At 40.1% G+C, this 26385-nt stretch overlaps 1 protein-coding gene across 3 annotated transcripts in view; it reads right to left on the bottom strand.

The window, feature by feature from the left end:
- The window catches only part of ATG5 (autophagy related 5), a 76429-nt gene extending 56427 nt beyond the window's left edge, over positions 1–20002 (bottom strand). For 2 of the 3 annotated variants that reach the window (XM_050894842.1, XM_050894844.1), the window contains exons 1-3: positions 18910–19301; positions 13387–13514; positions 5830–5908 (exon numbers count right to left, since the gene is read on the bottom strand). In XM_050894842.1, coding sequence (XP_050750799.1) covers positions 5830–5908; positions 13387–13514; positions 18910–19017 — 315 coding nt within the window. In that variant the 5' untranslated portion in view covers positions 19018–19301. Of the gene's footprint in view, positions 1–5829; positions 5909–13386; positions 13515–18909; positions 19302–19959 lie in introns of those variants that run through there. The other variant, XM_050894843.1, reaches the window with a different exon arrangement.
- Positions 20003–26385: the final 6383 nt, after the last annotated feature.

Here is a 26385-nt window from a genome sequence, read left to right as displayed (position 1 = left end):
AAGAAGCACACTGGAATCTTCTACTTATGGAAGAAGGTAACAACCATTCTCTCTGCTGACAAGAAAGGTTTTGCAGTGAAAAATGTTTCAGGAAAAATAAAAGTTGAACAATTTTCTGTAAAACCAGAAATTACTCTAAATCACCCAACCTCAACTTGATAAATACATTTAAATACATCAGTGGATGTATTTAGACCCTTACATCCAAAATACAGGAAATGAAGAGCTTTAACATGTTTTCAAGCAGATGTTCAATTCTCTGGCAATGAACAGGAGAAAAGGAGAAGTAAGTGACAAGCACCCAATTCCTATTGACTCTCAATGGCAGTTTAGCACCCATTTCTATGCAGGCCTTTGAAAAATGTTTCCTCCATAGCATATATGCCACTTACAAACATTTTTCCTTAGAGATACTAGAAATCCTTCTCAGCTCCAACTTTACCTAATACATGTGCCTATTGCTAGTCCGTGTGACTTGACTCTATACCCCTTTTATTTGGTTAGAGTTGGTGCACTGCATTCAGCATTGCAGATGCACAGTTACCACTCCTCAGGTAACTTTTGTTCCCTCAGTAAATGACAACTACCTTTCCTAATTCATTTATTAAGGAATTATAGTAGTAAATCTCATTCAGGTACAAAAAAAAGATTTCTTTGGAAATTAATTAATCAGGAGTTGGATTGGTATACAGTTAGGGTTGTTCTTGCTCTAATTTTTCTGTTATCAACACTTAGTATCACTTGCCATTTTATAATACAAGCATTCATTTATCACAAATTCATTGTCTTTAGTTTTCAAAGGTTTAAAACCCCAGCATGTTTTATCTCCTCCTTATTCACCTTCTTTTCACAGTTGCTTACGACCATGCTGAACAGTGCAAACCCCCAGAGCCAAACCAGAGTGGCATCATTAGCACTCCCCTTCATAACAAGGGCTTGCCACGTATTTTTATACTTTAATTCTCATCTGTTATTCCACAAGAAGACCTTTCTTCTTAACCCATTACAAATTGGCTATTTAAAAAAGCTTTTGTGAGGGACTGTCAAAACCATTTTGGAAATACAAGTACATATAACGGGATATTTTTCAAAGGCTTTTACAACACAGTTAACAGGTCACAGTAGGAGCAATATAATGCTGGAAAAAAGCCATACCTTCCCTCCTCCACACAAAACCAGGAAAAATAGTGAAGACTGCTTCAAACTACAGGAACTCAAATATCCAAGAACCACTAACAGTTGGCAATATGAAAGGGAACTGGGGATTGCCTTACCTGAAGGAAATTCTGAGGACAAGAATGATAGTTCCCTCCTCATTAGGTTATTGAAAAGAGCTGGAAATTAAATAATGGAATTTCATATAGTAACTCCTCCTTATGACAGTGAGCCCACACTCTGGAAACTGTGGATCAAAAGGATGAGTATCTTCCAAAAACAGGAGTATAAAGGGAAGAGAAGACTGCTTGCTAGTATCTTTTCCACTGAAATATACATGGTTTGGTGTTGAACTCACAAAGGGAGTGCTAGTGTTACTTAGGACTTGTGTATGTGGAGCTGACTAGAAATCTAAGGACAGAGATAAAGCTTGTTTCTCATATGAGGATGGCCAAGTATAAAGACATTAAAGAGGACAGAACAGAAAGGGAAGTTCTCCTTCTAGGGCAGACCTTGCTCCCTTTCTCCCCTACAAAGCTGAGTGTCTCAGCATAATTAGGCCCAAGATGAATGGAAAACATTACTGGGCTTGTTACTTGCCAGCTGACATCTGTGTAGGCCTGTAAAATACTTTTAGAAGTTTAACTTACTTGCTCAAATAAAAAAAAGTAAAGTCTGGTAACCAATCCAGAAGAAAAGAACAGTCAGAAATAGCATACTTCAAGATCAAAAAGTTCTTTACATGCAAGAATTCAAAGTGAGACATTGGCATCCCTCAAAAAAAGATGAAACAGCAGAATGTACCCAATGCCGAGTAATATAGGAAACTAGAAACTGACTTGCACAGTTAAGCTTAGCTAAAACTTCAGCTTTTATGAAAAAAACAGCTTTGTTAAAACAACTGTTTTGTTACACATGTCTAAATATTGAACTGCATGGTCTTTTTTTGGACATTCCTGTCTTTCTACAGGTAGGCATCTCCCTGCTGACTTTCTTCCAATGAATTTCAAATTACAGAGAATGTCACTCCCTTGGGATGTGTTCCAGAGAACATACAGTGTGGTCTGCAGAATAGCAAGGAGATATTTAAAACTGGTCAAAGCTAGCCAAGCTAGTGGAAAGAATCTAGCCACAGTAGTACAAAGGTGTGGCATAATTGATTTTCCCAGCTTCTCAGGGATAACACTGTGGAAGACTGGAAAACACTCCTACAATCTCAGTGCTCTCTACTCTTTTCTTTAGAAGAAAAACACTGACACATTTCTATGCAGTACTGTGAGTAGAAGCTGAAAAACCTAGACATGAAAGTGATAACTTAGAAAACAACACTGCTGCATCTACAAGAAGTGTATGAAAAAGTTTCACCTACATGAGACTAACAACAGAAAATATGGCATCCCCACTGATTTATAAACTAGTGCACAGAATAACAAGTTTTATGCTTAAATATAGAACATTTATGCTTGCATTTTTATTTTTTTTAAATTCTACTTGAGGAAATAGTGATCAAATGTAAGTAACTTTATTCAGTTCCCTGTTTACAGTTTACAATTGTGAACAAGCTGGTAGCCACCCCTGGCTATACAACTATGAGATTTGCAGAAAGTTTTAACAGATCCCATAAGCAGCTTTAATTCAAGTACTCTTATTGGTGATGTCGTACTCCCTTCATGTTCTGTATCTTTGAAAGATAAGTTAAGGGCTGACTCTGATTTTCTTACAAAGCTCAAGTAGTACTGGTTTTGTTTCACATACCAGTAGACACTTGCAGCATAAACTTGGTCATAAAGAAGTAGGCATCATCTGTACAGACAGGAGCACTAAATGACCTCTCACATAAAACTGTTCCAAAAACATTGCAGGTAATTTCAACAGTCTCGTTTCATAACTCCATTCCACCCATATTTATCTGTCAGTTCTAGTTCACAAAATACCTGTTTATACTGTGACAGTCTCTTCGCATTAGGCTACATTTACAAAAAATTACACCAATAATAGGGCATTAAAAACCATAACGAACACATCCAGGGGCAGGGGGAGCATCCATATATTTGTGTTTAGTTACCATCAGTGGTCTTTTTTTCAAAAAAGACTAATTTTAAAAAACTCTCATTTATAGTTCTGGCTTCCACAATGTCTCCTAGCAGTTCCACAATTTATCCGTATGCTACGTGGAAAAGTACTTCCTTTTCACTCCACCTGACCCAATTTTTAGCTAACAAAACCAAGACGACAACTGTTGTTATACAAAAACAGATGCAGTCCCTCCTCCTCTACATCAGGTCATGGGTGGAAAGGCAGGCACCAGCAGATAAGGGCTTCAGCAGAGGGAGAACGTTAGCCTTTCCCCTGGCACACCCTATTTCCTCTCCTCCAATAGTGCTACCATTTCCAGAGCAGTTCACCACCTCCTATCTACTGCCCAAAATCTGGAGAGTTGGTTACCATGCTGAGAACATGAATAGCGCTAAGCATGCCACAGAGTAGCATGAGATGAGTTTAACAGGAAGGGATAGAGTTTCCCTCCTCCCCGTAAAGCCACACCTGGGTAACAAAAGCAACTTCCCAGACTACGGCTTCTCATGATTCTCAGACCTTAGTACTCGGTTCAAGCTCGTCCTTCTACGACTATTTAAGGCAACTGTATTTCAACTTTACTAGAGATATAAATGCATGTTATTTTATTGCATACCAGAAGTACAAACGAATAAACTGTTTCTTCAATGCAAACAATAAGTGTGTTTATTATTTGGTCTGCATACATAACACAGGAGGACAGCTACAAGTATCTGTCAACTTTCAAACTTCTGCTGAACAGAAATAAACTTTTTTCATGTTTTTAACTTTAAACAAAAGAAAACTGATGGGGGGGAAGTTAAAAAACGCTCTTTACAGATGTGCTCAAGATATCTGTTCTTGACTGTATGCTTTGGTAAAAGAAAGGAGAAAGCCATGACAGCAAAAGTTAAACCCCAGAAAAATCTAATACTGTTCAATTAAGCCAAATAAAAATTATGGCTCTCTGAAGAATAACTATACACAAACGGAAAGAATAATCCAGGCAGGAATCCCACACCTAAACTATTTAGCCGTAAGAAACTGTAACACATGAAAATGTCTTCAATATTTTGACATACTTTGATATATTTCAGTTATGTTTTGACTTTAAGGATTAAGAAGGTTTTATTTAAATAAACTTTCAGATTACATCAAAAACACGAAGAGAGATTAAGTAGGTGCTTAATCCAAGGTCTTATATTTTTAAAAACTAAGTTACATCAGCTTTTAAAATAATACTGCTTTAGCAGTAAATTATTTCCGCTGATCTTTAACGTACACCTTTGAGACAAACTTAAATTAGCTGATCTTTTGGCAAGCAGCAATATAAAGGACATTAAAATCAGTTTACATTACTACATGAAATTGAAAAGCACTGTGGTGCTGCAACTTATTTCTCAAGATGGCTCTACTTTGGGATGGCAACATCCACACACTGCCACTGTTAATCTCCCAGAGCTCTCAGAATGTGTAACAATTAAATCACAATTTATGAAACTAGACGCCCTACAGTTTCTTTAAAACACTCTGGAAGTTTCTTCATCCCAGCTCTCTTTGACATATATCAGAAGTGTAGCAATTACAATGGTTTCAAAAACATCCCCAACTTCAGATTCATTCAGTCAGTCATTTTAAAACTTTCAACATGTGGAAATACATATCATAAGAATGTATGATTTCAGTGCACACTTCCAAAAAGAATCAGACTACTCCTGTTAGCAAGACCTTTTCTAAAACACCTTCAAGAGAAGAACTGTTTGAACGAAAACGTTCAACACTACTGCTTCCCAGGATGCATTTCGCTTCATCTCAAATCTCACACAAAGTCAAGCTTATTAACCTCACATTTTCCTTTGGATCAGTTTTCCTATTGCATTGTTTCTTTTACAATGGAGAAATTAAAGTTTCAAAGTTAAATACCATGATTTCTAGTTGTGATTTTTACTTCAAAACATACCTGGGGGATTATCGTCTCAATGCATTTCAGAGTACAAAAGAATGCTGCAGCAAAACTAACCCTGCGCAAGTACTCTTCTGAGCAAAGATCAGTAGTGCTATGAAGTCACCTAATGGTTTTACAATGTGTAATCAAAATAATGTCTCTCCTGTGACTAAGCTGTCACAAGACCAAACTCATTTCACTCAGTTCTCTAAAGGAGACTCACATGAAGTTCAACAGCATTCCCTGACTTCAATGATTTCTACAGTATCTCACATCCATACTCATGTGCCTAAAAGGATGAGCACTTCTCAATCTTCCCAATCCTCAGTCAACTCAAGCTGAGTGAATTAAAAACATTATAGAAAGTTCTTCCCTTATATCCACTCAATTGCACTGACATAGTCTCATAACTTCTCTTGAAAAACAATTTTGGATTTTCAGATTATAATGGAATCATTTTCAAAGGAAAGTCATTTGAAAGCACATACAATCTCATGGAAAACAGCTGTAGATTTACAGAAAACTTCAGATGATTGCTGAAGAATGAACATTCGCCCCTTCAAGTCATACCATTCAATTATTTATAAAATAATTATGAAACCTTTTCCTAGCTTCCAAATTTCATGTAATCCCACGCTCACTTGTTCTTAACTAAAGGTGTATTTCAATTTTACCTTGAAATGCACTGTGATGCTCCAAGGAAGGGCTGTATTTGACGCATGGAGATCAAACAGCAAACCAATTGGGTAATGCCTACAAATGAAGATATTAAATGAACATAAAAGCTGTGCATTTAATTCTACATCTAACAGTTAACATACCTCCATCTACATGAAAAAAATTAGCTGTTTGAGTCCCACAATTAACATTCATTATTGCTTATTCAGAAAAGGTATACAGGCAGGTATAAATGACAGGCAGTTTCTGGCAGAATCAAGCCTGGAATTTACATGTTCAATATCTAAACCAGTGGTCTCCAAGCTGTGCCCACAAAACACTGATAGTTCTGCAACAGCATAAGTGGCCTATAGCTACTCTGTGGAATCCTTCAAAACAGTATTTTTAGCTAAAAAGCTTGATAATGGTAGGACTAGCTGGTCTGACAAAAGTGTACATGCTTTCAGATATTTAAATGCCATGGGTTTATACCACATGGACCCTTAACATCTCTTCCCTCTCCCACCTGCCTGATGTCATTGTGGAGAATAAGTAATAAAGTGAAAAAAATGACATATCTGTAAAAGTGCTGAAAGAGGATAGATCAAGATGAATTCTATATATTTACTAACAAATTAAGAAGAATGGAAGGGGAGAAAAAAGATTAATTGGAGTTTTGTATTTCAGTAGTATTCTAGATTAAAGGAATTACACAAAGAACCTGCTTCCTCCAAATATTCACTTCTGTCTTATAGCTTTGTCTCCTTTAAATTCATTAGAAGATACAGCCTCCTGCAATATAAGGAATATAGATCACACACACAAAACTTCCACAGGCATTCTAAAAAGGTCTTTCTGCAATTTTCTCACAAGCAGACACTGGCAAGATTTTTGATAAAATTTTTTTTTTTTTTTTTTGCATTCAGCATACCAAACTCCATTCTCTTATCTTTCAAAAATCTTAACTAAGAGCGCCTTACTAGCTTTTCATCCTACAAAGAGATAAACACACACTTAACTGTAAACTCAGTAGCTTCACTGAATTAAATGGGACTGATCACAGGACGCAGAGCCAGGCACGTACATAAGTTTTGAAAGTCCAGAGAGCAATAACTGAGAGCATTGCTCTAAAAGCACCTGTGCCAAGCCCATTTCCTGACCTGCTAAACTCTCACACAACAGTGCTTTAGCACCCTCTACGGGTGAGCTAACCCCAAAGCTAAGACAAAGTCACAACAACAGCAAAATAAAAACCACAGTACTACAATTCTTGAACTTGCCTATTGCATTTGTAACTTCTTTAAAGAAATAATAGGGGGAAATATCAAGAAAGTATCTAGAACTGTATTTTCCTGACAAAAGGAATAAAGAATATAGATAATGCATATCCAGATTTATCCCGATTCACCGCTAATGCTCAAGTTTTTACCACTAAGACTTTTTACTACTAACTGCCAATCATGTCTTGAGTACTTCAACAGGGATTCAGCAAGAGTTCCATGAAAGAGTGATTTTCCAGGTGAGCTAAGTAACAAAAATCAGATTTCCTTTGATAATTAGATGAACACAAACAATGACTTTCAGTTACTTTCAATTTATACAACAAAACAGATAGCTACCAAAAAAAAAAAGCATCAATTCTTGGCCTACCTCTATATTTTCTACCCAGTTTAGATTACAAAATGAAATTCATGTACTCAAGCTTTCTTCAGTAAAATCCTTGTGCTTTGCACAGTTGACAAATGGTTTTTATTTTGAAAGAGGCCAGCCCTAAATTCATTTTGTTCCACAGCAGAACACATGAGATTAATGAAGACAGTAGACCATGAGAGAAATCATTTTCTATTCAGAAGCTCAGCCTTCCATTAAGAGTAAAGTTCACAACAGCAGTGAAGCAATCCTGAGATATAAGACATGTCCTGCTTCAAATTCCAATTCTCACACACTGGCATTTAATCTGAAGCTAATAGAAGCCTAAAGTAATGCCTGTACATAATGCTGTGTCTCGCTTATTTTTGAGATATAGTTACAAGCATTTTTTAAGAGTCTGGAAACAGTAGCACTCCATATAACACCACTAAAGCTATTCTTTATATTGCCCTCATAATAAAACCTGGTTTCTTAACCAGGATAGAGAATGAAGGGAGGCACAAAAAGAGAAGTTGAGAAGACAAGAGGACTTGTCAATCTGCACATGAAATTAAAAAAAGCCCAACATTCCCTCACTCCATTCTTAAGCGTATCTACTTGTGCTATGAGCCCATATTCCCTCATTAAGGATCTTGCTTCCAGTGGTACTGCTGAAAAGCTGTTTCTGAACTTCTATTTGAAAAATAGGCATTGCAATTAAAGAAATACACAGATGTGCCCTAGAACCTACAGTAACCAGGAGAATTAAAAAAAAAAAAAAGAATTCAAAACCCCAGGAGAGCCTTTAAAGATTTGCCTCTCCCCCCCAAAAAAAAGAGAAAACAAACAGAACAACAGCTAAGGGAAACGTCCAGCCCAGAAAGGTATCATTTTGAAAAAATATTATTGGATTGTTGAAATCAAACTGGTCTTAGAGTGGTAGCCAAGAACATGCAGACTGTGCAGAACTTACTCAAAGGAAATAATGGGAAAAATATCAAAGAGAAAATGTCTAAGAGACCACAAATCTTTTTTTACAAGTTGCTAGAATAACGAACGGTTCTGGAAAGTCTTCAATCTATAGAAGTGTAACAGCACCTTGACTTCCAGCCATTGTCAATTTATTACTGCTTTTATTATTATACAGACAGTGGTTTCAGAGTGTGGGAGAAGTCCTGGAAGACACCACATTAAGTACTTAAAATCCTTTTGAAAGTGACAGATGGGACAGTAAGGAAAATTAACTACTACTTTTTTAACAATTTCTGTCTGAACCCAGGACAGAAAGTGACAGCATGAATTGGTAGGTTGTTTTCAGACCAAAATAATTTACTGTGGTAATTCAGTAAGACGTCACATGAACCGATAAATCCAGGACAAAAAAAATCCTATGCTCCGGAACTGTCTGGGGTACTAAGTGTATCAAGTGGCCAAAATCTGGTGTTCAGGTACTTCTATGAACAAATGTCTCATTGAGGGAAATTTTGGCTGCATCGGAAAATAGTCTCACCTTTTCCTTTAGTATTCAGTAAGAAATAAATTTTTCTTAGATCTTTTAAGCAAGTGCTACCATTTTCAAACAATATGTCAGCTATGCCTGATCAAATGGTGCTTTGACCTTTTGTCTTCCACCGACTCCTGATTAGGAAGGGTCAAGCATCCATCCAGTTGGCACTAGGGAGACGGCTAGAGCACAATCCACAGAAAGGGGACAGAAACTCTGCTGAAGGCCATGTGCAAGTGCTCAAATAGGATGGTAATAAGCTGCAGAGTGTTGTCCCCTAGCATCTGCTGAAGAAACTACCCCTTTCACATCAGAGGCCTTCACTCAGGCAGAGCTCCTGACAGAGGATGCAGCTCTCCAGGTCTCAAGCTGCCAGGAGAGCTTGGGACCTCTCCTGAGGGCTGAGGCAAGCAGAGGAAATGTCCTTGCCTAGAAGAGGTGTGTATTAGTGGAGGAGCTATGTCACCAAGCTAAGGAGCTGCAGGAGGCCAGTGGGCTGCAGAGCATCAGGGAAGATAAAAAGAGATTGAAGGCACCTTCACTGAGACCTTGCAGAGATGAGAGCCTCAACTCCCAGCTGCACAGGAAGAGGGTCTGCAGTCACTGGAGTGGTGAACGGAGACTCACAAGATGGGCAAGACCAGCATCTTGCAACCTCTGGCAAGAGAAAGCAGGCTCCTCCTCCACCTGCAGTCAGTGCCTCAATGGCAGACAAGGGGCTGGAAGTTCTGAGGAAGCATCAGAGCAGCCTGAACAGCACATCCACACCAAGAGGAAGCAGTCATAGCAGTAAGAAACTCTGTGCTACAGGGGATAGAATCCTCCCCCATCTGCCTATCTCACTTGCTACCTGCGGAGGTTTGCTGCTTGTTGAGAAGTTGCAGACAGACTGGCAAGGCTTGTCCTGTGCTTGGATTATTCTTGCTGTTCAACCACATGGGCACAAATCGTAAGTGCTGCAAGAGAACCCCTAAGTGTATCAAGAGTGACTATACAGCTCCAGGGGCAAGGTGGCATCCACAATTTCGCCATTGAAGGAGAAAGGCTCAGAGAGGCATGAATGCTGGTCATTAACTGCAGGTCAGTAACTGGTTGTGCAGCTGGCGTGACAACAAGGACTTGGCTTTTACAGCCACAGGACGCTCTCTGGGGATAAAGGACTGCTAGGGAAAGATGGAATCCACCTAAGTGAGACAAAAGTATCTTTGCGTTCAGGTTGGCCAGCCTGGTGAGGAGACCATAAACAACAGGGGTGTGAATACCAACCTACAGACAAGCAGAAATTAATGGACATGGGTGGAAACCAAGTGGTGAAGGTGACAGCTACAAGGGAGATCTCAAAATGATAAAGAGGGTAGAAGAGAGTCTACCACAAGCGTATGTACATAAATGCACACAGCGTGGGAAACAAGCAGGAGAAACTAGAGCTCCACATGCAGTCACAAAACTGTGACAGTGTTGGGCTACCTGAGATACAGTGAGACAGCTTGCACAACTGGAACGCTGTTGTGGATGGATGGACGCAAGCTGCCCAGGAAAGACAGGCAGGGCAGATGAGGGAAGATGGTTGTCTTCCATGTGAGGGAGCAGCTTAGATGTATGAAACTTAAGGGGACAGACAAAAGGTTGGTTGAGATCTTGTGGTTCAGGATCAGAGGAAAGACTAGGAAGGGACACATCACAGTGAGTTTGTTGCAGATCATGCAAACCAGGTGAGGAAGTAGATAAAGTCTTTTTAAACAACTCAAAAAGTTTCTGCATCACAGACACTGGTTCTTGTTAATCTCTGACATCTGCTGGAAAAGCAACATGGTGGGACACAAGTAGTCAGAATTTCTTGATACAGGCATTGGATGGACCAGAGCTGACCTGCAGCTGAATCTGTTACTTACTAACAAGACAAAATAGTTCCAGATGTGATAATCAGCAGCAGCTTTGGCTGTAGTGGCCATGAAATGGCAGACTTCAAGATCCTGGAGAGATTGATAAGGGAGAGTAAGCAGAACACAGACCTTTGACTTCACTTGCCACTTCCTCCTGGTGCCTCTGCACAGTTCAGGCTCAGCCACCTCAGATGCATCACTGGACAGAGCTTTCAGTCCCTCACCTGCAGCCAGAGCACTGAACCTATCGTGTAGTTACAGAAATGCAAGTGGAGAAGGAGCCTTCCTCCTGTTGCCAGAAGTCACAAACTTCCAGCCCTTCCATATCTTAGGAGACTATTTTCCAGTCCAATAATCACAGACTCTGCCTGCATCTCCTTCAATGTAGTTGCAGGCTTAGGCTCCTGTAGCTGCAGGGTCTGTGAGAAGATTTGATCCATTTCCTTTTGTAGTCTCTGATGCTGCACAGTCTGATGACCTCTTCCTGCAGCTCCTTAACTTGGTGACACCGACCCTCCCCCAGCACACACCTCCTGCAGGCAAGGAGACCATCTTCCTCTGCCCCAGCAACCTCAGTGGGAGGCCCCAGGCCCCTGTAACTCCAGACCTGGAGAGCCTCATCCTCCTTCAGGAGTCTGGCCTGAGTGCTGCAGACCATGAAGTTGAAACTATGGTTCAGACTTCCTCCAAAATCTCACTGGAAAACAGAAAAGCTGCAGCTGAAAAGAGATACACTACATCCCAACCAAGTATGAAACCGCACAGACTGTAAGCAATATGACCTCACAGTGCAAAGTAAATAATCAGAATAAGCAATAGTATTAGCAAGTTCTATTTGATTCTCAATGCAGAAGTTATGCTTAAAAAGATTAAGCATTAATGCCCACTATTCTTTCTCTACAAACCACTAACTCAATCTAATTCTCAGTTCTAGTACTTGGGTCTTCCCTGGAACAAGGTTCAGCTATTTAAGGGATTACCATTCTCCTAAAATAATGGTTTGCAGATAGCATTTTCCTCAGAAAAACAATTCCACTGAAATCAGTGGAGCTGTTCCTGGCAGAATGCTTAATTTTCTGAAAGATCAGAGCCTTAATTAGCAGATCATAATTACACTATTCATTTTCATTTCAATGTTCAATGAGTTTACTAACTCTTCACTTAATTCTAAAATTATAATTTATATTTTTTACTCTATACCTATATTTTATAATTTAATTTTTTTTATTATTCTAGTTTAAACATCGTGGTATTTGAAAACTTACAGAAAATACAGATCTGTTTTTGGTCGAAGTAAAAACCTTCTCTTTCCTTTCTTGTTACAACTTCACTGAAAACTTATGAAGCTCCCTCCCATTATCTACCTGAGATTATGAACACACTGGGACAAACTTGGTACCTTGCCATTTATTTAGACAGTATCCATGACTCAAGGTCACTACGGCACACCAGGAAACCAATTATTGTTAAATTCCAGATAATTTAAATAGATGCCTAAAGCTGGTTTTGCCAGCCAGTTTTGAAAAAGTGAAAAAAGCTAGTTTTTATGCTTTTCTATTTACATATTTTCAAGGTTTACACGAGGCTGGTCTCAAAGAAACAAAAGACTAGAAGAGATCTACTGTATCACCAAGTCTAAAAGGGACTCCATGATGTGATGCTTGCTAATCACAAGACAATCCAGGTTCAAGAAGCTAAAACAGTCAATGGCAGTTTTCTTTCCTATTATGATACAGGAAATAAAAAGTGAGATATAAAATCTCTCCAGCATTCAAAATACTAAATACTTTCTGGAGAGCTCATGCTATCTATACAGAGCTAGCAAACACTGCAGCTCTCAAAATTTTTTGTTTAAAACTCTTTATGGCAGAAATAGAAAGAAACAAAATCTGATGAACAGTATTTATGAAAACTAAGTAAATGAAACAATGTCAGTCTGATTCCCCAACCTCTCAGAAAACAAAAATACTTTTAACAGACCATATGACAGAACAAAAATAGAATCAACAGCAGTTAGTTCAATAAAGTTGAACTAACTGAATTCAACAAGAACCTGTACATCAGTATTAGATTATGTGTTTTACAGTGCAAGCACCTATCACACCAGTGAAAAGTGAAGGTTAAGCACGTTTTATTATCTTTAAGCATATATCCTATTTGCATTCAGACTCCAGAAATAGTACTTCCTATCTGTGTTATTAGGCATCTTTTAAGAAGGTAGAATAAGCTAAAAGATTTATTTGGTGATTCTACTGCAAGAAACAGTAAAGCCAAAACCACAGGCATTTTGTATTACAGTAACAACTAGAACAGAAACAACAGATGCAGCACCACCTCTGCCTTATACATATAGTTAGTACAAGCAGAATAATTAAAAATATGTTCAACATTAAACCTTCTTCTGTTTTTCCCAAACAACATGCTTTTCATACTCTCCTCTTTTGCCATCTTTGAAACCCAATGGAGTGATTAGTTTAGGAAAAGTACTGACACTGTGCTGAACTTGATAACTCTTTAAGTGACAAATTGAGTAAAGGTACGAAGTTAAATAAACTCACCATTTCAGTGGTGTACCTTCATATTCAAACCATATTTCGCTAACTTCCTCTTGTCTCATAACTTTCTGAAAGTGTTTCTTTACTTTGTCTGTTACCAGTGTCAAGTAGCTTATCCTTGGCAAAAGCAACTGAAAGAAAAAAATTATAGAAGCTTTAAGTATACATAAAATTTACTAAATTAATAAAAATCTGTAATAAGTATGCATTTTCATTACCAAAATTCAGTCTTTCCCCCCCCCCTTTCAGGTAAGATGTCTTTTAGACAGTTGACTTATTAATGGTCAATGAAAGGCTATAAAATTATGTACACAGAAGATGCAGAATAGCAGTATCCAATACACTAACACACACAAAAAAGTAAAAAAAATAAGTTCTTGATTCTTTTGATGTGGTGGGAGGGAGAAGAGTGGAATTTAATTTCTGCTTTTCTGTATTTAAGCAAGCCAAAGAATAACGTTTTCAACCTTTTTCATATGAACATATAGGAACTTGTTCTAACTTCTTATTGAATATAACAAGCAACTGTTTATCAGCTATTATTTCAAAATGGAAATTCCTGCAAAATAAAAAAAAAGAATGAAAACTAGCCGCTTAAGGGTTTCGTTTCCAAGTGCGCTTTGTATTTCCAATAGCTGGCAATTTCCATTTTCTTTGCACTGGGTTTGCCAATTCAACATGTTAGTCAAGGCTACTATGATTCTTCCACTATTTAACCTTTGCCCAACTACTAAAATCAGAGACAAAACTGTCAATATTTTATCAGTTGAAACAAGACACTTTCTTCCAGCTTTCTGGTATCCTATCTTTTTTTCTCAAGTATAATGTTGTGCGCTATCCAAAACAGAATGCTGTGTTACTTTTATTTGCAACCCCCTCCCTCCTTTTCTTTTTTTAAGGTCTCATGCCTAGTAAGAGTGGTTAAACAGATTGCATCAATCAGTGTACTGACTGATGACTGTATAGCACATTTAATTAAGATGAATCAGTCCATAAGCTTTAACAAACAGTGTCTTTCAGTATCCCAATGAGAAAAGATTAACCTTCCTGTAAAATAACATTTAGCTTTGGAGCAGCCATTTTAAATGAACTGCATTCATCCTGTAAAGTTACTTTCATTTCCTAATTATTAATAAAATAGATGGGTCTAAGGAATAAATAGAGATAAATTATATTTTCTATATCTAGAGAAAGAGAAACATTTGTTTTCCTGTTCCTCATAACCAGCGTTATTTCTTAAAATATTTTCTTTATAGTATATGGATAATGCTAGGCCTTAAGTGAATGTCTATGGTACAGACATCCCAAACTATGTAAGGATGTATTTTGCCTGACAGAAAACTTGATCTCTGCTGGAACATTCTTCCTGAATCACTCCAACAACTAGACCACACTTTAATATATAAATTAGATAATATTTTGGCCATGATACTAGAACTTATTTGTAAATATCAGATTTACAAAGAAGAAGTATGGAGAGTAAATCAAGAGTGAGTTCTTATGAAAGAGAATGGATTTGTCTTTTAGATAATGCTACATTAGCTTACTAATCTTCACACATCTGTGAAACAACTAAATTTTAGGATTATATAAAACTACAAAAGATCAAGACTCACTACTATCACAGTCAAGTCAGTTAACACTTGATCTTTTATGTACCATATGGTTTTCTTTTTCCATCTGTTGCTCTTATTACCATCATCTATTGTCTCTACCTGCTTTCATAGGAGTCTAATTCAGCAAGGCAATTAAATACAGCCTTCAGTTTTAGAAGGTGAACAATCTCAATAAATTCAATAAAATCATGTACACACTCCAGTGAGAATTGTTTGGCACCTCGACTTGAATGACAATATAATCTTATCCTTTATTAACCTAATTCCACATATCTACACTGTTCTTGAGACAATATAGTCCAGGCTATTCCAATCAAACCCAAATATTTTTGGTAATAATTCCATATTATTTCTGTGTGATATTTACAGCTAAATTAATGCTGGTATATTCTGACATGAGACCCATTTGGACTGCTAGAAAAGCCAATTTTCAGCATGCTGCATGTGGCACAGACATGCAGGAATTGATAAATACATTAAAGCATTATCGATTGCAACAGTACTTGACACAACCCTTTAAACTGCATAACTAACTTCTTCTGTAAAATATTTTACTTCAGTTTGTAGTGTGGAAGAACAACGCAGTATCTATTTCAACACAATTAGAGATCACAGACAATAACCAAACAGCATTTAACTGAATTTAACAGAATGTGGTGAGCACTCCCAACGGGCCTCTTTGGAGTACAAAGCCCAGCAGTTAATCAGGTTAACAGGGACTGCCTGTTTTTCAGCGATGCTGAGCATTTGCAGCACCTACTGAACTCGCTTTTTCGGTCTCCCTACGTCTTCTACCTTGCTACAGTCTTCCTCTTCCATGGGAGACATGAAAGGATCCAATTCTATCACTTTTCTAGCTTTAATTATCCTAGAGATTTACAACTATACTAAATCTGTTAAGTGAGACCTTTAAAAGTATAAAGACATTTTCAGTTTGTTACCCCTTTTAATATCCCTTCTCCACCAGTTGTCTACACTCAGTGAAAGACACCAGTTGACACAAAACATTTTTACTCCAAAAATCCTGTAATTTTTAAATGCTATTACTGAGTATTTCCAGACGAAAGGTACTAAAATATATTTAGAAAAAAACCAAAACTTTAACATATTTAATATTCTGGGCTTTAGTCAATCTCTCTGACAGCAGAATCATGTTAATTGTTTTATAGAGGCCTCTGTATGAAAATTGGATTCTACACAGTTCACCTTCTAGACTATTAGACACTCACAAGCTTCTCCAAGACTTTAGCCATGTGGCAAGGAGCCTTCCTTTTAGGCAGACGTGTTCACCAGAATGACACCTCTCCCACAAACACTTTTGCTACTGACTCCTAAACCAGTCCATGCAGGCCAATGAGGCTATATGCTTTCAGCCTTTGGTCACCCCACAGCAATACTTTTAGATGCTGGGAATGAACAGCCATGATTCAGAGATAAGAGTAATTCTTGGTTTAGGGCTGTAATACCTAATTAAGAAAAAAACCCCCACATGATCATAGGACAAGACATACTAATCCAAGTTAAACTCATTCCACTAGGTCAGATTTGCTCAATTGCCTTTTTTTTTTTTTTGGACAAATAACCTTCTATCAGCAGACTTTGCGCTAAAGGTTAGAACAACGCTATGAAAATCAAACGCATCCAACAATGCAAGTAATGTAACAACTGCGACCTGAATGTAGGACTGATACATCACTACATAATACGCTAAAAGACAGCATGTCCATCATAAATTAAATGACTTACAGTACTGCATGGGCAAATATGCAAACAAGGTACTATCAAAGTTTTTAATGAATAGACTGAGTGCATATTTAGCATAGATTCAATAGTTATCAATTTAAATACTGTATGAGAGAAAACAACTAATAGGAAAGTGCATGATATAACACATAAGGAATTAAACAGAAGAGAATCCCAGTTTTGATTCAAGTTGTCTGGCAATTGACTCTGCCATGCTGCCCGCTAATCAATGGCAGACGAGTATAATGCTTGCCGCTCACTATGCTGCGTAACAAAGAAACCTGAATGAAAACCCCAACTTTCAGTTGAGCTTTGTGGCTCAGAAGAAGCCACATCTGTCTCGTCCCCTAGAAAGGATGGACTTGTAAGAAGATTCAAGAGAAGTCTAAAGGAGTCAGTGGGTGAATTGCTTTTAAGTGTGAAGACCAAGCAAGGATTCCTGAAATTTTAAGTGATGCTGGGTGCCTTTCCCTCCAGCAACCAGTTGTGTAAGTTTTTTCCCACTCGGCATAAAAACAAAAAGCTGGCATGAACTCCTTCAAAGTAGTCAGAGTACATGGTATAAAGCCAAGTAGGTGTTCACGACCTGTTGGGATCAGACTGACCACTGCAACAGTAATGAAGACAAGAAAACAAATTGCTCAGTACTAACAACTAAAAAAATACCATTTGAGAACATGAAAACACCCTAAAATTCATATTCACATCTGAATTGATGTGAATTCAATTCATATTCATATCTGAAGTCAATGGCCATACCCAATGTAATTATTTAATCCTTTTAAAATAAACAGGTACTAGTTCTTGATTAAAAGTGAGACACAACAATGATCAACTGCTTTTCATATGATTTCTAGCCCTAGCTTTGAAAGAAATTGTGAAAAACATGCACACAATTTGTATATGCTCAGCTTAAACCAAAATAGCAATACAAAACTGACGGGGGTGAGGTGGGGGTGAGGGGCACGGGGCGGGCAGGGCAAACAAGTAAGATTAGGAGTTCTCCTCATTAAGAAAACAAAAGTAAATCTCCAAATACATTACCAGGCAGAATAAATCCTAGTAGGCTAGAACATGCCATCCTCAAAATTACACAAACCACACCACCTTCCTTTTACATATTATGTATTGGCACAGTATTTAAGCCCAATAATCAGGAATGCTTTCTGTAGAGGTTAAATGAAATGCAAGGAACTCCTAATGCCTAAGTAAACGCTTGCAACGTATCTTTGTGTAAAAAGATCACCTCTCCAGATATCTCCACAGGTTTTGTTGCAGAGCAAAACACCATTTTACATGCAGAACAAATTATAAACCAGAAAAATTCTAGATTTAACAGGAACTGGACTGGTCTGTTCTTAAAGCTTAAAGAGTGGCCCCATAAAGGCTAGTCCCTTGGGCAGAGTATCATTCTAACTGTCTTCTGCTGTAATTTTGTTCTTTACACCTGACAAATCTCAGCCAATGAGTACTCTGCTTCCTGTACACATTTTATTTCTAGCTGTTGTTTGCACCAGAGGCAGACAGTACACCATTTTAAAATAAAAATCATAACCATTTTAGGACTAGGGAAAAATCAGATAGTTCAGCAACAAAGGTAGTTCAACCTAGCTGTTCCTAATCATGCTTCCACTCCAAACACAAGCATCTGTAGGAAACACTCCACTACTAGCATTTAAAGAAAACGAGCAGAAGTCATCCATGAGCAGAAATCTGGAGCCAGTGTTCGTTATGAGTTTGTGTTACACAGGTGAGTGATCTTAGTGTTTAAGACTGCACAAAGCTCTGACAGAAGTTATTTCTGTAGTAAGGTAACATAAAAGTTCTCTCCCTTCTTTTGGTCATTATCCAAGAACATACAAACTCATGTAGAGCCTCCTCCTTTTACTTAGTTACTTCTTGACTTTTTCATAATTTTCTTAAGATCTTAATTATCTGCGTTAAGTTTCTCTCACTGGTGAAACAAGCTTGAAGTTTTAAACCTGCTGTGAAGAGAGACGAATCATGCAGCATGGTCATGTGGTTTACTTTCAGAAGGTATCAGGAATAAGAAGAAAAAAGGGTTTGTTTTTTTTTTTTCCACAACATGGTAGCACACACGATGAGAATGAAGAAACAAACATAACTATTGCATTGGACTATCTGTGACTACCTTCATTATACTCACATAGTAAGGTTCAGCTTCCCTTTCAGTTATCTCATCCTGATACAGAGTGAAACAGGTTGGTATTCGTCCAAACCACACATCTCGAAGTACATCTTTGTCATCTGTCATTCTTCCAATGGATAGTGAAGCACATGTAGATCAGTTCGTTTCTTCAGCTAGAACTGTAACCCTCTTCCCCCCAAAAGAAACAAGTCAGCACAACTGCAAATAAAATACATCTTATTAAAGGTTCTCCCATAACTACGCTCCTGCAAGCTTGATCAACACTGTCATCGAAACACTAAATGCATCAGTTTGTACAAAGAATGGGATGAGTTAAGGCCTCCGAGTTAACACTTTCCCAACTACAAACACACAGTGGATGACGAGTAAATGAGCATTTTGTATGCCTGCATCACGCCCCAACCGTAGAGGCAAAGGGACCTTTCCCGTTACCACCTTGCAGTCATCCCGCAGCTCCCACACCCCCCTGAGGCCTCGGCTTTACCGCGGGCGAGCGGCCCCGGACCCACGGGCAGCCAGCAGAGCCGGTGTCCGCAGGCGAGCGGGAGGACAGGCAGCGGCGGGGACGACGAAGCGAGCAGGTCTCTCGCCGCCGGGGCCGGCCCAGGGGGGGTCACCGAGGCCCCACGACGGGCCCCAGCATCGCCCACCGCCGCGCTGAGACCCGGGAGCGCCCCGCCGGCAGGCTCGGGGCGGCGGCCGCCCTCCGTGCCCGCAGCAGCGGCCCGGCCAGGCCCCGCGGGGTCTGTCTGTCTATCTGTCTCCCTCCGTCCCTCCCCGGCGGCCGCCCAAGGTGAATCAGCAGCGCACGGCGCGGCGGCGCTCCCGCCTCACGGGGCCGGATCGAGGAGCGCTACGGCGGCAGCTCCCGGCGTGCTCTCCCCGGGCAACGCCAAGGCCAGGGGGCGGGCCGCAGCGGCCCCGCCTCAGCCCGCCGGCGGCGAGCGGCGTCCCGCGGGGGGGGAGACGGGGGGAGACGGGGGGGCGCCCCGGGCAGCCCCGCCGAGGGGGGCAGGAGCGGGTGGGGGGAGAGGGGACAGCCGTTACCTCAGTCACGACCCGCGCCACCTGCCCGCGCGCGGGGCGTGCGGCGCGCCAGGCAGGAACTGAACGGCGGCCCCGCCCCCACCGTGGCCCCGCCCTCCACGCCCCGCCCCCAGGCGCACGCGCTGTCCGCCGCGCGGCTTCCGCCCGGCTCCCGGCGGGCAGGCTCCGGCGCGCCCCGCCCCCAGCCGGCGCCGGAAGCCGGAAGCGGGGCGGAGGGTGGTGGCGGGGAAGGGCCGGCGGGGGGGCGGGCCGCGGGAGGGGCGGGGCGGGGGGCGGGGCGGGTTTGAGGTCTCTGGGCGGGAAGGAGGCGGAGGCGGGGCCTTAGGGCGGCCTGCGGCAGGGCTCCTCACGCCGCGGCGACGCCCGGCCCGACGGCTGCCCCGGGCACCGAGATCGCGGCGGGAAGGAGTCGGTGCCGCAGCCGCCCCCCCTGCGAGGAGGGGGCCGGCCGTGCTCCCCGAGTGCGCTGTTGGAGCTGCGGCGGCAGGGCCGGAGGCGGGGGTTCGCTGGGCTGCAGCTGTGACCGGGCCTGGGCCCGGGCCCGCTCCTGTGGCGTCAGCGGAGTCGCTCAGCCGACAGGCCGCGCTTCTTGCCAGCGCGCAGGAGCCAGTGAACGTTAATGCTGAAAGCGTTGGGTGCTTGCGGGCTTAAACGCTCCTCTGAAGACTTTGAGCACAATCTAACCACTTAAGCGCTCTGCTCTCTCTTACCCGATTGTTCTCTTTTCCTGTTCTTTATGTGGGAGATTTTATACACCCTGATTTTATACCATGATCACAGGAGGGTGAGGAGTACCCGCCGCCACCAGGGACATCTCTTACATACAAAAGCATCATTCTGGATCAGTTTTTATCGGCCCGGTGGGTGCAAGTTCACAGTGAATTCTGTCTCTGCATTTTAAAGGACATCTCCTGCAATTCTGTCACTCTGCAAATGCCCATCTCGATGTCCTACAACTGTAGGAGTGAACAGGAAGGACAGCACTTTTCAGGTGGGAGGGAACATCATAATTCCAAGGAAGATCTGTATCACATCTTCCTTGCTAGTATGTGTCACACACTAGCAGTTGTCAAAGCTGGGTTCTTCTGTGGCAAGACGTACAACTAGAAAATGTATTACAACTGGTATTTTGGCAGTTAACATTTGAAAGAAAACTGGTAAAATGTGTTTTTACCTGATGTGGACGGCACACTGCAATTTCAGTAGTGCGATGTTCTTGCTATGCTGGCTTGTGGCCACCAGATGTCATGCACTGGCCACTGCTGCTGAAGGTGTCTTAAGGCGTTCAAGCGCTAACTACAGTTATTACTGAGTTTTTGTGGGTTTTACCCAAAGACTGGCATTTTAATGAATTTGTATGTTGCTGATTCAAGTGTATGATTTGGGGAATTTTGGTATTTTTTCAGTCATTTGAAAGATTAGAGACGTCTGAAGAGCTTGGTTTTTTTTTTCCAGTTTAAATAAGCTTGTCATAATCACCTCCTTTTGATAAAACAATATTCTGAACATGAGCCCGATTAAATTATTAGAAAAAAATAACTTCTTCTGTTAATGCTCTATAAGCAAAAATTTTAGCTGTGGCACTTCTGCGATGTGGGATGTACACAGTGAAACTTTCCCTATCTTCTCTCCAAGGGTTTTTGTGACACATTAATTCAAAAAACAGGTAAACTGGTGTAAACCTGGAGTAAATTTCATATTTGGTATGGTCCCCAAAAGCATAGGGAAAGACAGCACATAGCACATGCGATATTGCAAGGGCTTTAGGCTCTCAAGTGACCAGTTCCCTTACGCTCCTAAATATAGGCAACTTACTTACACTTGCCTTGGGTGCATGTATTGGGCAGCACCTCTAAAGGGCATGCTGATGCTGAGATGATGGAAGGGGAGGGGTTCCTCCAGAAGTACTCCGTGTGCACTCACAACAGTTTAACTAGTGTGGATGGTGTGGAAATGACTGTCTTGCAGACCTGGAACAGCAGAAACTTCTGAATGCAGAAGGATGCTTCCACGGAGAGCTGCGCAGAACTGATCCCACAATTACAAAGGCATCCAACCCACAAGCACTGGACATTGCTACAGGCTTCTGTATGGATTTCTGCAAGGAACCCCCTTAATGCTGTTACAGGTCTGTTGAAACCAGTCTGAGGAGGATGCATTGACCAGTGGAGCTGCTGTGAGGTGCCAGCACCACTGCAAAAAAAAAGTAGTTTGCCCTGGTTACAAGATTTACAAACTTTCAGAAAGCTTTGCACATCTGGATTTCCCTACAGAAAATCAAGGAGAACCACATGTTTTTTCTTTGCCCTTTCCTCCTATGAGTTCCTCAGAGTTCTTCTATAGGAAAGGGTTGTTTCAGTAGTGCTGAAGGGTTTGACTAATCGTTGTAGCAGCATCACTAAAGATAGTGCCAGCTTGTATTGAAAAGAAAGTGGCCCAGAAACATCCACTGGCACAACTGCTCCCACTCATTTTTTCTCACGAGCAGGAAGAAGTCTGCCAGCACTGCTATTGGGTGTAACACTGATAGCGTGTATGTACTGAGGATGTGACCCATTCTTGACGCTGCCTGTGCTCACCTCCTGAGGTCTTACTTAACCTCTACTGCTACAGCTCTTGAAGCACACCATTGGCCAGCTAGACTGTGTAATCAGCATTCTGTTGATTACTAATGACAACTACCAAACAGATTAAACATTTGCTTTTGCATTATTCTCTCATGAATAGTATAAGGAACATAGGCACCTGACTCAGGCATATGGATTCCACTCCATAGGCTGAAAATTGAACACCATTGAGTGCCCAAGTCTTTTGCTGGATCTAGATACAACATGCTAAGTAGAGAATAAAACACAGTAAGTTATAAAGTGAGATAACTTGCTCTTTAGAGTATCTTCCTATTTAAACATCCTAGCAAACTGCTGATGTAGCTACCAGACACAGATGCAGCAAGATACATTGTAAAATCTGTGTGAGATTATAAAGACAATAGTTCTATAGGCAAATGAGGCTCTGCTACTGAGATGAACTTGGTTGTAGATAAATACATGAAATATAATGTAACTACTGAACAAATAAAGTAAACCTGAAGAGAGTGCCAACTTTGCTATTAATATGACCATAAATAATGAATCTGAATCCAAACATTAAAAATAATTGCTAGGATGGAATATCAAAACAGATACAATAAAAGAAAGCAATTGCCTCCTTTGGCATATTGTTTTCCACATTGTTATGTAATGCTTCAAGTTGCATCATCACTCGGCAGAATGGACCAGTCTAAATTGGAAGGGGAAGAGCTCAACAAACATATTTGCAATTCCAAAAATCCTCAAGCAGTATTCCCCCATTTTAAACATTGTCATCATCAGACAACACACAGTGAGCCATTGCCTAATGGCACCCGAATCAAAACACCTGTTAGTGAGTACATATGGAATGTGAAGATGCTTGTAAAGAACAAGATTATAATTAAAGATGCATTAATTCTAACAGAAATAAGAGAATTGGAACAGATGGTTTACATATTTGTGGGCAGTTATGTTTTTGTGTAATGGTAGTGGAGATGAAGATTTGTAAACAGAATCACCGTATAATTTAGGTTGGAAGGGACCTTTGGAGTCCTTTCCCGACCTCTAGGCCAACACCCCTTCTCAAAGCAGGAGTAGCTACAAAGTTAGATCATGTTGGTGAAGGCAAATAATGCCAACATTTGGTTGCTGAAAAGTTACCTGAAATAAAATGTGAAATAGTATTTTCCTGTATATCTTGCTATAACTGGGATAACTGATGTTCATTGCTTTGATCACATGGAATGAATTTAATGCTGCTTTCATAGAACTGGTACTTTATGGCACCTACATATACACAAAGTAAGGATCATTCATACGTATAACGAAGAACCCGGGCAGGTGGACAAAAAATTCCTTTTATTCAGGCCTGGCTCCTCTTTGTGTAAAATCCTGACTCCATTAAATCAATGGCAAAACACACAAAGATATGTGAAACTTAACTTATTCCAGTGTTGCTTTATTGGGAACTGATCAGCAATCACTATTGATGTTTTCCCTTCATTTCCCTAACAGTTTTCAATAGAAAGCAAAACATATTTTGTTTTAATTTCTCAGCTATTGTCTTTTGAGTACGTAAACAAAAACAGATTGTGAGAATCATTAATGTATACCTTTTAACATGCAACAGTGAGTAAGAGTCAAATGACACTCATAATGCTGCTATTTATATCTAGCTGAATAGTTCATTGTTGCCTACTCCCAGTGAAGAATTAATTTGATTAATTACATGAGAAGCTGATTCATTCATCTGAGACCTGTCTGGAAATATTACAAGTACTACGTCTGATGGCACTTAATGTTTTCCAGATACAATTTTAATTTATTTGTTTGTGGAAGCAAAAAATCACTCTTACCTGGATATACTTCTGCTTTCATGCCCTCTTCACATACTAATATTTGCCTTCTATAACAGGTGAATAGGTTTGGAAATATTCTAGACTGTTTTTAAACTCTTTCTTGTCTAAATAACTGAAGTGCGCTGACAGCTGTCCTAGTTTTCCTTCACAGTAGTTAACTCTCTTTTACTTTGCTGATTTCCTATTTTAATTCTAACTTAAAATTCCTAAGTCATATTTCAGACTATCAAAATAATCTTTTTATTGCTAAAACAAGTGACTGGACATTAGGAACTCCTAGTTCTAAGTCCGCTGCTTATTATTTACCTTGAACAAAATTTCTTGTGTTTGCTGCTTTGTTGTAGCCCCATTAAGACATCTTGGTCTTAGTGAGGAGGGAGGGAAATACCATTTTTAAAAATTTCACAATATGTAGGTATGGAGATTTCTTATGAACATAAATCAGATCATAAGCTTTCTTTTTTAATATATTAATAGTGCCAACAGCCATTTGTTCACTTAGCTGGATTTTCACCCCTCTGCATGTTAACTAAGTAATACTTACTCTGTCAAGTATTGTCACTTATCAAAGAGGAGTGCCTGGTATTCAAAAGGCAGTAGGATGATGATTCCTGATGATTCCCATTTTTTCTGTTGGGAATACTGAAAGAAAGGTTAATGGCTTTGTCAGTACTATCTCGGTATGTGATAGGATTGGCTCCATCTATGTTTGATACATAAATTTAGCCGTTTATGACCAAGGATCACCATGAACTTAGTGCTGAATTGTAGCATGGCCAGGAAGTAAAACAAAAATATGAGGAGGATAATATAATAATCCTGTGCTGTTTGGCTATTGGAACAGCCTTTAGGTTCTTTATTTTTAGGCAAGAAGACGTTTCACCCTTAATCTGAATGGGAACTTCCTGTTAATGCTGTTGGGATGTCACCTTCTGAGACAAGGGCAGTCCAGTCCTCTGTACAAGAAGACCCTAAGCACCCATGTGTCACCCCGTACTCAGGAACTCCCAGAACTGAAACTACCATTAACTGCTGTTTATTGACAAGTAATCTTTTATACCTTGGTAAGAAGACTTCTTGCTGTACAGCTTTATATTAAAATGCTTTCAATAAGGATTTAATTCCTTTTCTATGTTACATTGCATAAATTCAAGCATCTGAGCTAGACACAGTCATCCACAGATACTCATTACAACCTAGTCTATGGGCTAACTTATGAAACCTGACATGCTATTGCAATAAAGTATCAAATATCATAGGGGTTCATGGATAACACAGTGTTAAGTGTGGCGTAGGTACAGCAGGCCGGATCCCCTGCCCACGCAAGTCACCGTGGCTTCAGAAAAGTAATTTTCTGTTCTCAGTAAACCTGTGTGTCTGTTACATCTGACCTAGAGCACGGTTTCTTTCTTAGCTTTCTGAAAGGAAATACTTCTGATTTGTAATAAAATACAGGATTTCTCTGTTCCAGACAAAACTGGTTTTGTGGTATGACTGGATGATCTTCAGCAGTTTTACCCAGGGAAAGAAAATTTCTCAGTGATTCCAAATTCACTTTGATCACTTCATAGTAATAAAGTCTTGACAACTCCAGTTCTGAAGCTCTGATATATCTTTGTTTCTCTATTAATGAAGTGTGTTAAGGAGGTTTAAATTTACAAAGACTTTTTAGTGAATTTACAATATTGGATGGGATTTCTTCTGTTTTTTCTCTTTGTTGTATTTTTACATTTGTTATATAAGCTAGTTGTTAAATCACTCTGGTTTCTAATGGAAAAAAGTAAGCATTCGATGCATATGAAATTGGAGGATGGATGTTAGCGTTGATGGGGAAAAAAGTAAAAATCCTAAAGTTTATCTGATTCCATAAGAAGTATAATTACCAGTGGCCTCACCACTGCTGAGGTGGGGGGGAAACAATCACTTCCCTTGCCTTACTGGCCACACTGTGTCTAACGTAGCCCAGTATATATGCTTGGCCTTCACTGCTGCACGGG

This window comes from Gymnogyps californianus, chromosome 3 (assembly GCF_018139145.2).
Source record: "Gymnogyps californianus isolate 813 chromosome 3, ASM1813914v2, whole genome shotgun sequence".
NCBI lineage: Eukaryota > Metazoa > Chordata > Aves > Accipitriformes > Cathartidae > Gymnogyps > Gymnogyps californianus.
Note: the sequence above shows the minus strand (reverse complement) of the source record. Positions and strands in the feature narration are given on the sequence as shown.